A 14,280-nucleotide genomic window follows, 5' to 3' on the forward strand; every position below is an offset into this window, starting at 1 on the left:
TGCTACCAAGGGTCACGAAAAGAGTTACCTTCTATATAACCGATCAATGCAACATGTTTATATTTCATATGATTACATATGACCTCAGAATTTCCCACATTCTCACAAATCTTACATTATCTTGTTATGTCACATCAAAGATAGCAGCAACCATGTTTATAAATTTAAAATAGATTAAATGGTCGTTTACTAAACGCTTATTTGGTAAGTGCTTACCGAATAAATTTCTTCATTGGATGAACATGACAAGGGTCAACAATCTTATCGGGTCAGAACGATAAAAATGATAGTCTTACCCAGTAAATGAAGATGACGCCTCCTACCTATGTAAGTGCTTACCCGGTGGTAAATTGTTGCATTCAATACGTTTTGATGTACTAAAAACTCAAATCATCAAAATGAATTATAGTGTTGACTCATATCGATAAGCACTTACCGGGTAAGCATTTAGGTAAACAGCCCCTAAATCTGGATTTAGGGAAGACGGTCAGTTACTAAAAAAAAACCTTGTGGTCACATACAACACAATATGAAGCTAACAATCAAACAAAAGGATAAAAACACCAAGAAGTTACCACATACTAATTACTAATTAGTATACGTGTAAAAGAAGCATTTTAAATTAAATTCGCATTTTCCTTTGATTTTGATTTTGTAAGCATTCCAAGTATTATTATATCTCTGAATAATATGCTGATTTTTGCAAGACATTCTTGATTACCACCACAAGCAGCAGCTCAAAGACAAGACTGGTAATCATCTTTGCATTACAGTTAACATCCATCCAAAATCATCTATCCACATTAACCAACTTGTACTCTATGCTCAACAAGTGGTACACAAACCATTTGCTAATACTCTCTCTCCCTCGTTATACTTGACTCGGTCGCCTTTTCCCCGCATCCGTCCTCATTCTTTTAACAGGGTTCGCCCAACCAACGCCACCTCCCGCCTGACCAATTGTTTGGCTTTGGCTCAGTCTAGTTTGGCCCGGGCTCCTAGTCCCACGACCCACCGGTGAAACAGGACCAGCTGCTTTCACCACCCCTGACTTTTCTCTGTCCTTCCTCTTCTTCTTGCAGATTACAAAATCACCTGGATGGGTGAAGGGTCTAGGTTCTTGAGCAACGGGTGCAACCCTGGTCCCGAACCGTGTTTCTTTAGCAGGGATGGACCCACGAGAAAGTGGTCGTGAGGGAAGACTTGGTTCGGGCTCTATGTCGATTGTCGGTTTTGGTCGTTTGGTTTGTCCAATGGGTCTAGGAGATGAAAGCGATGCGGAGGAAGCTATGGAGCCAGAGAAAGTGAGCGCACTCCTGGCTTCTCGAAAATCTGTGTCGGGAAATGCTATCTTCATTATATCGAAAAATAGATCATGCACCTTCCTTGCTTCAGATCTCACCTGTGTTCATAATAATTAATGGAATCAGAGAGACCAAAAGGACAAACTCAGTGCACCATCACTCCAAAACTCACCCCTAATCAGAGCCGATCACTTTATGTCATTAGAGACAAAATCAAAGATATAACCACGAGAAGTATATGTTAAGATCTTTATTTTTGAGGGTTAACCTCAAATTGATTTATAATTATCTATCTAATTAGTCATTACCAAAGTAGAGTCGGGTTCAAATGAGAAAGGATCAAATAAGAAAACTCGAGTACGGTCATATTACATGTGATTTTAACATTGTGTCGAAAATTACATGTGATTATGCTCAACTTAGGTCGCGGGCCAAGTCACCCGCACACCCTTGCGTTGACTGTGTTCTATAATCGCATGTGATTTCAGTGCAAAATCACATGTGATATTTGGCCATTCTCGTGTCTTACTTTGACCCTGTTCTCGTTCGATCCTCCCTCTACCCAAGTGTTGGTAGATATGCAAGCACCAATTGCAGATGGGAAGATTTTAGCGTTGGAGATGTGAGTATATATTTGTTCACTTTTGCAGACCTGTCCACTACCCCGAAGAGTAGAGCAGTTGTTTTGTGAAAGACTCCTTGTTTCCATGAAGTGTTTCCAAAATGGTTTTAGTGAAGATGGGCTTAAGAAGGTTTGTCAATGAAGTTCAAAGAAATTGAAAAGTAGGGAGGAACTTGGGAGGAAAAAATTTTGAACCAAAAATCGATCCTTATTCGGTTAAGGAACCATTTAACCCGGAACCGTTTGACCCAAATCTCATTCGTTTCGGGTGGGTTATTCAGTTTCGGTTATCTTTTATACCCCTACTCGGGAACATTCATTGAAGCTGTTACCCATGACACATAATATTGCTCAAAATTATCAATTAGAGTAACCACATAAAATGAAACTGAAGCATCATACCTCATGCGAAAATCCGAAATACTGCATTCCACCTTTTAACATAACCTGCACATCGGCAATCAAATCCATAACTCCATTGTACTCCAATCTGTCAACACGCAGCTCAATCTTTCGTAGGTCAAGAAGACTATTGCCAGCACTGCTACCGGGACTTTCAGTTCTCTTCCACAAATCAGTTAGCAATGGAATAATTTGCTGGCCTTCCTTATCAATTCTCCGCTGGATTTTGGTGATTACATTTTTACACTGCAACAAGAAAAAATAACATTCATGCACAACCATCAAAATTCAAATGCTTCATAGATAACCCCCTATGTCTCTTCCCGTCCAACTCACCGGGAGATAAAGAGACGGAACTTACTGAATTTCACAGTGAGGTCATTTGATACAACATGAATTTGTGATCAAGAAGATAATATATTTGACCACGATTAGAGTTGATGCCTTATTTATGTTACCATGCTTGATGCAAATTAGCTATATTTTATAAGAATGGGCAATGTACCAACAAAAACTGCCAAAAAAGATGAGTATTTTCACATTTACAGTTCCACAATTTTTCCTAATTATAATGCATGATTAATTGTTCATACCATTGTTCTTAGATTTTGTTGCAAATAAACCATCGTTTTTGAGGAAATGCAAAACGAACACCACCCTTTGGAAGATTAAAAAGATTCAACAATAAAGTGTTTGTATTTACGAGGTCTATTCTTTTTGCATTTTCCAAAAACATGGCATGTTTGCAACAAAGAAAACAAACACGATAGTCAGAAAAGTTACGCGTATTAACTATAGTACATACCCTTCTTTGGATAGCCTCGGTCATCGCGGGTCCACCAAACAGCCCACTTCCACTCTTTACTTTCACATCCGAGCTTTCTTTAGAGTGCTCAGCAGCATCTTCTGCAGGAGCAGATATGGGATTTGTTCTGGTTGGTTTCGCTGCAATTTGAGCATTTGCCTTGTTTGAGTTTTTCCGGGTAGGCGGAGTTCGCTTAGCTTTCAACAAGGCGTTATTCTGATCATGTTTGTAAGAAGTGTGCTCTTGAACCAACTTTTGTTCAGCTTGAATCTTGCCATGTAGTCTACGCTCAGCTTGGAATGGTGACTGAGAGGAGTCACCACGAAGGAGAGAAGACTTATCACCAGACTTCTCATCCAGCCTCTCCACAGCATGTCTTGGTCGAACTCGAACACTACGTTTGCGCTTTATTTTTGGCTGCAAAACCTGTTCATCTTCACCTTCATCACGCTCATGATTTAAACTACCAGATTGCTGAAGGTCAAAATGTGAATCTCCAGACATGGCAATCTCCCCTTCCTCAAGATCATCATGCTAGTTGCATACATTGTATGATAAAAAGTTAGATACTACATTTAAAATAATCTTTTTCTTTTTACGTTTTGAGCAAAGCAAGACATACCAGCCTTTTCGAACGAGAACGTGGTCGAGCATCTAATGCAGAAAGTGACCCGAATTTCTGAGCAGAAATGGAAGGAACTGCTATTGGCATTAATCGTCGACTACCAGAAGATAATCCTGAAGAACCAGCTTCCTGAAGCATATGATTGCGTCTCGCGGTATCAGGTGTACCGTTATACTCATACCTATCAGTAGAAGGAGGAAGGTCATCTTCTGATTGGCCTTTGTCAACAGTAGGTACCTCGTTAACACCAACAGTTTCATCATCTTCGGAATCCCCAACTTCTCCCTCTGCATTTACAAGCTCTTCAGAGCTAGCTTCAGAGAACTCCTCGATGTCATCATCCAATTCGGCATAATTTGGGAACTTCTTTCCTTTAAATCGTCCCCTTCTTTTCTCAGGAATATCAGAAGCCATTTCACTTGGTTCCACACCGATATTGTCAGTAAACAGAATGTCCTTTGGTGGTTTTTTAGACATACGGGCAACGGTAGCATTCACCTCTCGAGAACTAGCACGGAGCCACTTTGGAACTTCGTCGTATCTTGTCATCTCTTCTGCCCAATCAAATTCTTCATCCATCTGATCAAAAAGATCCACTTCTTCTTCACTTCTAGCAATCATTCGGTTGACATCTTGAAGTGAAGGGACGTCATGAACAGTTTCTTGATATCTCTCTTCATCACGTAACAATGACTCCAAGGTTGAACGCCTTTCTTCATGTGTGGTTCTCTGGTCAAACCTTCCAGCATTGATAACTTCATCAGCCATATCAATCTTATATTGCTGAATATTATTTCTTATGAGGCTCTCGATAGATCCTATGTACCGATCCTTACCGGCAAGATCATCGTCTGAATCAACAGTACCTCCATTCCTGAAGTTGTCCTCTTTCTCATGACTTGCAACTTTATCAACCACAGCTTCCATGTATATAACCTTCACTTCTCTTGTCTGCCCAATACGGTGAGCTCTAGCAACTGCCTGCTCCTCGTTTTTAGGGTTCGGGTCAGGATCATATATGATCACTGTGTCGGCTGTCTGAAGATTCAAACCTCGTCCAGCTGCACGAATGCTGAGCAAGAAGATAAAACAATCTGTATCTGGGCTATTGAAGTCCACAATAGCAGACTCTCGGTCTTCCAAACTGGTTGTACCATCAATTCTTCTGTAGACAAGTCGACGCCACTGCAAATACTCCTCCAAAATATCTAAAAGCTTTGTCATTGTACTAAACAGAAGTACTCGATGCCCTGTTCTTTGAAGCTTTATCAGGATCCTATCAAGAACCCATAATTTGCCACAGGATCTAACAAGAAAGTCTTTGGAGAGATCATTAAAATACGGGTAATTAAGCAAAGGATGGTTGCAAGTTTTTCTGAGCTCCATGCATTTATTGTTCAATGGCTTGAATGTCTTGGCCTGGTACATCGGACTCTTCTGAACCTTCCGCTTCTCATCTTCAGGGTCAACTCGGATAGTACCAGTAGATTTTATCCAATCATATATAGAACCTTGGGTAGCTGACATTTTACATCGTAAAATGATGGAGATCTGCAATAATAGGTTATAAGGTCATCCCCAGGCCAGAGTTAAAAGAAGTTGGAAAAACTATGATGAAAATGAAAAGATTACCTTTGGAGGAAGTGAACCTTCCACATCTTCGACACGACGTCTGAGCATAAAAGGCTCCAAGATCTGATGAAGTCGATGTATAACGATAACTTTTTTCTCAGTCTCCAGCCAATCATCCTCAGCATTGTGTGAGACTTCCTTCTGAAAGGGCTGTGAGAACCAGTCGTGAAACACTTTGCGATTGTCAAAGACTTCTGGAAGCAATAGATTCAATAATGACCAGAGCTCCTTAAGATCATTCTGCAGAGAGAAAAAAAACACAGCACTTTTCAACTCAAGCTGCGCAATTAAAAAGTAAAAACTTTAAAAAATGAGTTAGGGCCTGTTGTTAGTAGCTTAATGAGCTTAATGAGACTCACAACTTACTCGGTCAGCTATACATGATTGTTTGGTAGTGGCTAAATGATATAGAAAGTGACTTATCTAGTAAGCTTCTAGGCGGAGCTTTATGCAGAAAGCAACGTTTTTTCCAAACCTACCCCTCCAAATTAACAAATACGCTCCTTCCATCCATGAAAAAACCTCTCAAACAAAAACCTTCCCAGTCTATACAGACAGATTAATCCACACAGACAACTTTATCTACGCAGGATTTAATGGAAAATCAACCAAACAACCCCTTGGTAGGCAATATACCAGAGCATTACATTCTAGCACTAAATGCTGATTGGATGGAAATTCTATATGGACAGCAACAGCAACATATTAACAAGGGCTGATAAATCGGTTACCCTCTTAAGAAAGATGTTCGAACTCTGTTACTATATAGATGGGTGTTGATTGGCTTCTAGTTAACTTTTCACGATTTAGATAGAAATTAGTCAACACTAAATGCTGATTTAGATAGGAATTAGTCAGCACTAAATGCTGATTTAGATAGGAATTAGTCAGCACTAAATGCTGATTTGATGGAAGTTCTATTTGGACAGCAACAGCAACATATTAACAAGGTCTGATAAATCGGTTACACTCTTAAGAAAGATGTTGGAACTCTGTTACTATATAGATGGGTGTTGATTGGCTTCTAGTTAACTTTTTCACGATTTAGATAGGAATTAGTCAGCACTGGGTTAAGAATCTGTCAAGAGAATCCACTTATATCTCCAGAAAATGACTAGAACCCAACCTACATTTCTCCATATGGCAATAAGATGACCAAGATTTAACTGTATATGAATATGTTAATCTGCATGTTGCATGCTAAAAGCTTAAGAAACAATCCTTATAAAATCCAACTTTATGATAGGAGCAGAAGTAAATTAACCGATGCACAAGCTGACAAGTATGAATATATTTTTAAAAGCACATAGTAACACGCACATGGGAACATAAAAAAGATCAGCGAAACGTTGTACAAAAAAACCTTGGCTTTGCAATGCCTCAACTGACCTGTAAAGGGGTCCCTGTGAGAAGAAGCCGCCTCTGGCAGCGGTACTTGTCAAGATCACGAGCTAAAACCGACTCTCGGTCCTTCATTCTTTGTGCTTCGTCAATAACTATATACTTCCAATCAACTCTCGAAAGTTTTGATTTATCATACATGATAAATTCATACGTTGTCACAAGGACATTGAATTTCATTGCACAAACCTCCTAACATGATAGAAAAGAAAAATATGAGACTTCAACACTTAAAGGAATCTTGTACACAAGAACTTTAAAATTCGAAAAAGAAGAGAAGTAGAAAAATCTTACCTGAGAAAACAATTTTGTTCGCTGATCTTTGTTGCCGACATAGTAAATGCATGAAACGCTCGGCAACCAATTATGTAACTCACTCTGCACAGAACTAAGTTAGACAGCATGGAAAATAAAACATTAACCAGAATACGATTGAGTTTAACTAACCTTCCAGTTAACCAGAACAGCATTAGGAACAATTATAAGATGTGGGCCATAATTGCTTTTGAACTCCATCAGATAAGCAATCAAAGCCATAACCTGTACATAGAAGATATCGGCAAAGCTTGATTAAGGAACTGAAAGATACCAAACTGAATGGAACCTCCTACACTACAACCACGGAATATATTTTTGTTGCTTAGTAAAACAAAAGCAGAAGCTTCGCTGCCAGGTGCACGGAAGCAATAACGGGCAAGAAGCTACCTGGACAGTTTTTCCAAGACCCATTTCATCAGCCAATATACCATTCAACTTGTTATTATACAATGAAAGCATCCACTGCAATCCGACCTGGAAGGGCGGTAAATTGATAAGTATGTTAGATATACCATTCAATATGTATGCAACAAACTAAAATGGACCAAGTTGTCAAAAGATGGTACATAAAGTCTATTCGCCAAATCAACCCATAACCAAAGACGTAACAATGTAATGCAAATCGAGGGCTGCAAGGATAAAGTGACATACAAGCTGATAGTCCCTCAAAGTTCCTGCCCGTAGCATCGAGGGCTGCCGAATAACCCTTTCACTTACAGCATGTGCAAGAGTATAATATCTGTTGACAACCAAAAAGAAAAAGATTTAGTGAAAGATTAACAAAGCGAGCACTAATTTATTGTACAACAGAGCATTGCATCAGATTTCTGTAATTCTAGCTCTGTAGATTTATAAAACCTAAGACTGTCTTCTTGCATATTAGAACAAGGAATCAACTACTTATTCGAGTCCAAAAATGGCATTATATAACTGATAGACTCATGTCACATTAAAGGAAGGGGAGGGAAAGTTCATAACTTTTCATGAATTTAAGATTTTCAAACCATAGAAGACTATATAGGGACCCACGTCTATGCATATACAAGGGTAAACTGATCTTATTTCAAAGCCTCCAAATTCTGGTAATGTTGCATTTGAGAATCCAAAAAATGAATAAGTTGTGTTTGGCATGTGACAGAAGTATCAAAATCCGCATTTGTAAACAAAAAACTCTGATTCAAAAAGTATCTCCCGTTAAGCAACTTATAAGTTATAATCATCTATAAATAATACGAGCCTAAACTGGTGTCATTTCAAAACTTTCCAATTTAAGACAAGTTGTATCTGATCATTCCAAAAATGGACATTTGGTGGAGGTACCAAATGGAACAATTGATAGATATGATAAGCAGTCTTCCGAAGATAGTAAAAACTCAGTTTCTATACGTATCACAACGACCATTCTATAAGTATTGATCATTGAGCAATAGCCATTAGAAGCTTACTTGCTAACAGATGAACTATCCTGGGGTGCATTCATTGAAGAGAAACGGTTTCTTATTAGAACTTCTTCCCTCGCACAAGATGCTGCAGCTCTCACTTCTTCTTCAGATAGACCCTTTAGCAGCAAATTAAAAATTATATGAAACAAAAAGAATATGGGATGAAGAATCATGTTTGCATTTTCATACAAAAATATGAATTCAATGTGCAAGCGGAAGAACAGAGTACCTGAGCCCTAGCAGCTGCAGATGCGGCATTTGCTGCGTCCTCTACCTCCTGTTGGTTCTTGGCAGCTGTTATTTTGCCTCCAAGCTTATTGAGATAATCTTCTGTCTGGGATAAAAATGAAGAGAGAACCTCGTATCTCTCAGCAGCCTCACCTGGTACGCTAGTCTGTTGCTCCAGAAGAATCTGTCTGTATCGCTCCACATCATTGTTTTTCAAAGCTTCCATTCTTTTATTGCGATCGTCATCTTTTTTCTTTGAGAACTCCCTCAACATCTTCTCATGATATTTAGCAACACCCCTGTTCCGGGAAGTCCGTGCATCACGGATTGCCCAGTGAGACTCAAGAAGCTTCTTACGCCACTGGAAGATGGATTTCAGTTGTTTCTCCCTAATGGCTCTCTGAGCAGCCTGAACTTGCCTGTTGAGCTCCATACGTTGGCGCTCACATAATCGAACAAATTTCCTATATGGTCTATCCGGCATAGCCATTATTTCTTGTTGCTGCTGATCAACTTCATCCCTCACACGTGCCTGTACATCCTGCAGTCGAAGCTTCTTTTCTTCAATTTGCAACTTCAAAACAAGATCTGGCCTTATCCTTTTTCTCTCCAAATTCACAGCCAATAAACCACCAATCTTCTTCAAATTCTCATTCCTCCTTTTGTTAATCACTTTGATGCCTTCCTCAACAAGGAGATCTTTCACATCATATGCCAGAGCTAGATTGTTATTATTGTTGAGCATCATACTTGATCCAAAAGAATCGTGTTTCCGGGTGAAGAAAGGGAAGTCAAACAGCGGACCATGATATTTTCTAGAAGGGCCAGGATCTTTTGCTTGAGGTGAATTTCCTGATTGCGCAGTTATTCTACCTTGAACAGTGTCAGAACCAACAGCAGGTCCTGATACAACTGCCTTACCCTTGTCCGTGGTACCCTCACTTACTTGAGAAGTTCTCTGAATCCCATGCTCTACCTCCTGTTCCTGTTTATGAGGAAATGCAGTATTCCTCTGTTCTTCTTTTGCAGGAAGAGAAACTGATGGATTTCCTTTTATTACAGACGTACCTTGTGCATTAACTGTTGAAACTGCAGTTGCTTTCTCCTCATACACTTCTCGTTTCAAATTATTCATTCCACCAGACAATATCACAGCTTGAATATCCTTGTTATTGGACTCCATGGGATTTCTACCCAAAGCTCTATCATGAGTAACTGCTCCAGCAGGGGCAGCCACCTGCTGCGACTGTACTTCTAGGGGAGGTGGTGCAATAGCTTGAAGTAGTTCACGGGGCAAAGTTCTGTCACCTTTCTGCCATCAAGTCAAATCAGGTAGTCCATAAAAAAATTAGAAAAGACAAAAAGAAGAAGAGTATTAGGAAAGTAATCTGAAGTGATAAAACAAACATAAGTGTGGGTAATTATAGAAACTTCGCAAACCTTTATACGCCTAAAAGCCAGAATTTGGGCTTTAAGAACATGCAGTTGCTGTTTTGTAAATCCCGGGTGTGGTTGAGCTTGTGGCATTTGTCCTTTCTGAGACGGTAAAGCGTTTTCCAATCCATTATCATTAGATGAAGCTGCAGACTGTGGAGAAGATCTATTCATGTGCTGCCTAGCATGCTGTATTTGCAGCGAGTCTGAGCCACTTAACATGCTTTTGCCAAGCAGCAAATGATCTGAACCCTGGTTCATGTTTGCAGGTGACTGTGGGGGAGGCATAGAAGACATCCCGCTACCATTAATGGTAGGTTGCCTAGGTGGTAACTGGTTCTCCCTCCCATGAGTGGGGAACTGTTGACCTTGACTGACACTAGAGTTGTTGACTAACATAGCATTTGGTGTTGAACCACCCACATGGCCAGGTGACAATGTCTGCCTTGCTTTGGTAGATCCTGAATGCCCAGACACATCACTTGAAGAATTTCCACGAGGTGAACTTTCATTTGCAACTTGTGGAGAAGTGACCTGCTGCTTTGACATAGAGACTGGCAAGGACTGTGGACCTGTGTTGCTTTCATTAACTTTTTGCTGACCAAGCATCCTAGACTGCATAAGTGGCATTAGTTGTGCCACCAGATTAGCATTTTGAGGAAGTGAAAGATCAATGTTACGCTCAAGAGCCAAAGCCTGCATGGCCTGCAGTTGGGCGGCCATTGCTACCTGGCTGTTCGCCATGGTATGGATAGTCTGTTGAGATTGTGGGGTTTGCATAGGTCTTATACTATTCCCTGGCACCAACTGGCCAAACGATGTTGGAAGGGCAAAATGTTTTTGATTCTGATTTTGCATTTTATTTTGATTTTGACTATGATCAGAAACTGTCTGGTGGCCTTCCTCCACCTGCTGCTTCCCTCCAAGGCCAAAATGGTCAGATGGTTTCTTGGATGATGGAATCTGTGCCTGATTAGCACCCTGAAATGACATGAGATCCTGCATTTTTGCATTTCCCATCTGCAGCTCTTGATCTTTCCCCATCATTCCCATTTTCATCTGCTGCTGGGCTTGCATGCCAGGAGACGACTTCTGTTGAGCATGGAGAGCATATTGCATGTATGCCTGATGGATTGGGTTCATCATGTGTTGTTCAAAACCCTGTCTCATAATTTGCCCTTCCTCTTGGCCTTGTTGCTGAGATACACGCTGCAGATGCATAGAGCCAGAACTCGAAGCAACACCACCTCCCAATACTCCTTGCCGAATTCCAGACTGATAAGCTAATATAGCTTCTCTCCCTTCTGGGTTCCGAAGTAATTGTTGTTGCAAGGACTGCACAAACATACACAAAATATACTTAAAACCTGAGTCAAGTGATGACACGCCAAACTGCTAATTCTGAGTGCTGCCAAAGGGTGACCAAACTCCAAGGAGTTAGAATCAAGGATGATGAGTTTCATGGTGAATCTCGATTTAATAGCAAAGATACAGGAATTCAGTATATGTATTGATAGAATTGAAATTATGCAATGGCAACTATGAGAATTACAAGAGAAGAGCATAATTGTTTCAAATAAAAATAAATGCCATCATCAACCTATGATGTCAAAAAGCCACTAGTTTCCAAGAAAGAAGTGCAACTATCTAAGTTCTCAAATGATTCAAAAGGATATATCATATATGTATGAAATCAAGAATGTAATCGCAGGGAGTAACAACCTAGCATTCATTTTTACTGAATATAAAAGACATTTCTCATAACTTTGACCACATCAACTTCCTTAAACATTTTAATACTCAAATCCAAACACATCACAATAAAGTAACAGTTTAGGAAACATTAACTCACTATTTAAAGTGCTTATGCATGTCATCAAAAAGCCTTGGACGTATAAAGGAACATACTTGGTTCTAGTATAATTATGGTTTTGTGTCTTGCTCCCCTAGCTAAGAAATGCAATGTTGCTATTATTGAAGTTAACCGTTGTAAATAGTGCAATATTAAGTGCTTGTGCATATCATCAAAAAGTGTTGTACATGTAATGGAGCATACTGGTTCTAGCATAATCATGGTTGTCCCTTTAAGACACATACATGATACATATGTGTCTTGTTCCCCTAACTTTTCAAGAAATGCACTGGTGCTACTTAAATTCAACTTAACCCTTCTAAATGATGTTCTATTAGGTTGCTCTAACAAGTGTGCTCTGTGTGTCCTATTGACCACTGAAGTAAGTAACCAGGTTTTTTAATAATTTCAACGCAAGACCACAAATTGACCAATATACCATGAACACACAATTCAAAGAGCCTATGCTGCATCCTCATTACAATTCAAGTAACATATATTTCTGGTATGATGACACTTACTGCCTACCGGTTAAAATACCTTGAATCCACACATCAAGACCTTCCAAATTTAAACTTTGAAGAACAGTGATATCTAACATTACTCAGAAGAAAAAGGACAAAGCAGAGTGGCAAAGCCAAACAGATAGGCCATATATTGTCTGCCGATATAATTCAAAACAAGTATTAAAAAGACAGTGCACATTCTTTACAAACCTAAGTTTAGCATAATGGACATACTTAAACGAGTTGCATAACTGGAAACACTTTGTATGAGAAGTATAGTAGGAAATCACACATTCACATTGAGTTTTAGCACAGTTATAGATTATACTTCTGAGACTTATAATAGTTTAAGCCCTAATGTACCTCTTTGAGGCTCTTTCTAGCATCAAACAAAGAGGTTCAAAGTAAAAAAAAAAAACAAATTTGTTTAAATAAACCGTCATACAGCTCAAAAGTCCAAATCTTCTGCCCAATTGAGTACAACAATTTGAAAATAAAATCATGATCGTATGCATAATATAAATCCAGCTAATCTAAAATTTGTCAAGTGAGTGTACATTCAGTAACTACTTCCATGATCAAATCAAAGTGGTAAGAAAAAACCCTAACCTGCCTTTGCTGCTGTTGCTGTTGATGCTGCTGATGCTTCATCGGATCAAAACCCAAATGGGGGGTCGATACCGCCGATGAAGAAGAAGACGGCGATGCAGATGAGGATGGTGGTCCTGGCACCATGTTCCGCCCATGACCACCTCCTCCCTGCTGAGCCCCGCCACCAGATTGCATGCAAAAATTGTAGAATATTTTCTATAATTAAAAAAGAAATTATTTTCGCAAAACGTGAAAATCGAACACCGTAATTAATCCAATTCCTTCCAAACTAAAACCGCTGTCGTTTAACCCCTCACGATCCCCTCAACGACCACTTTTTCACTCTATAACACCAAAAAATTCCCTTTCAGGAAAAGATGGAAAAAAATCGAAAATTTTGCAGAATTTTGGAAATCGTTTTTTCCCACACGAATCAGATCGTGTGGGCCACTAGTGCGATGGACCTTGAAGACGGCGAGCCACCGAAGTTACCGGAGGAATCATCTGATTTCAATACAGACGCTCTCTTTCTCTCTCACCTAGTGGTGTGTGGAGATTTCACGCCCAATTTCGTCAGTCAAACCCTAACACTATCCAATTTTTTACCCCCAATTTTTTCTCTATGTTTTGCGTGTGGGGTGTTTATACGCCTCCTCATCAGGCTTTTCTAATGAGATGGGTCCCCCCAATATTTGGTGTAACCCAATATGGGTTACGTCAACTCTAGTTAATTGTGCTGGGTCCCACAGTTATTATAATATTTTTTTCTCGTACAAATTAAATTAACGCATGGAGCAATTTTTAATAGAATAATGTGGCATAATCATTTAAAACCAATTATATTTTTTACCGTATTTGTATTTTTATTTATTTATATTATATTATAAAATATTTGATAAAAAATTTTAAAAATCATTTTTTTATTAATGAAGCACTGTCTATTGATGTATGTTACTTAAAATTCAAGACTACAAGTAAATTATGCATAAATACAATTTATTAAAGCTTTATGTTTGAATTCGTGTAACTAACTGCGAATAAACATAATTAAATAGAGGATAAAAATCTCATTTTAAAATATAAAAAATCCAAAATATAATTAGGATAATTATCGAGTT

At 39.1% G+C, this 14,280-nt stretch overlaps 1 protein-coding gene across 1 annotated transcript; it reads right to left on the reverse strand.

Annotated features, from left to right (window-relative positions):
• Window positions 1-678: 678 nt before the first annotated feature.
• Window positions 679-13,717, reverse strand: LOC112522633 (ATP-dependent helicase BRM-like). Its single transcript, XM_025131888.1, has 14 exons — window positions 13,181-13,717; window positions 10,220-11,548; window positions 8,781-10,091; window positions 8,555-8,667; window positions 7,761-7,848; window positions 7,497-7,583; window positions 7,239-7,331; window positions 7,086-7,169; window positions 6,780-6,983; window positions 5,391-5,630; window positions 3,756-5,309; window positions 3,134-3,667; window positions 2,329-2,574; window positions 679-1,402 (listed from the first exon to the last, which is right to left on the reverse strand). The coding sequence occupies exons 1-14, from the start codon at window positions 13,355-13,357 to the stop codon at window positions 872-874; spliced, it is 6,591 nt and encodes a 2,196-aa protein (XP_024987656.1). The 5' UTR covers window positions 13,358-13,717; the 3' UTR covers window positions 679-871.
• Window positions 13,718-14,280: the final 563 nt, after the last annotated feature.

This window comes from Cynara cardunculus (genome assembly GCF_001531365.2).
Source record: "Cynara cardunculus var. scolymus isolate 2C chromosome LG 12, CcrdV1, whole genome shotgun sequence".
Taxonomy (NCBI): domain Eukaryota; kingdom Viridiplantae; phylum Streptophyta; class Magnoliopsida; order Asterales; family Asteraceae; genus Cynara; species Cynara cardunculus.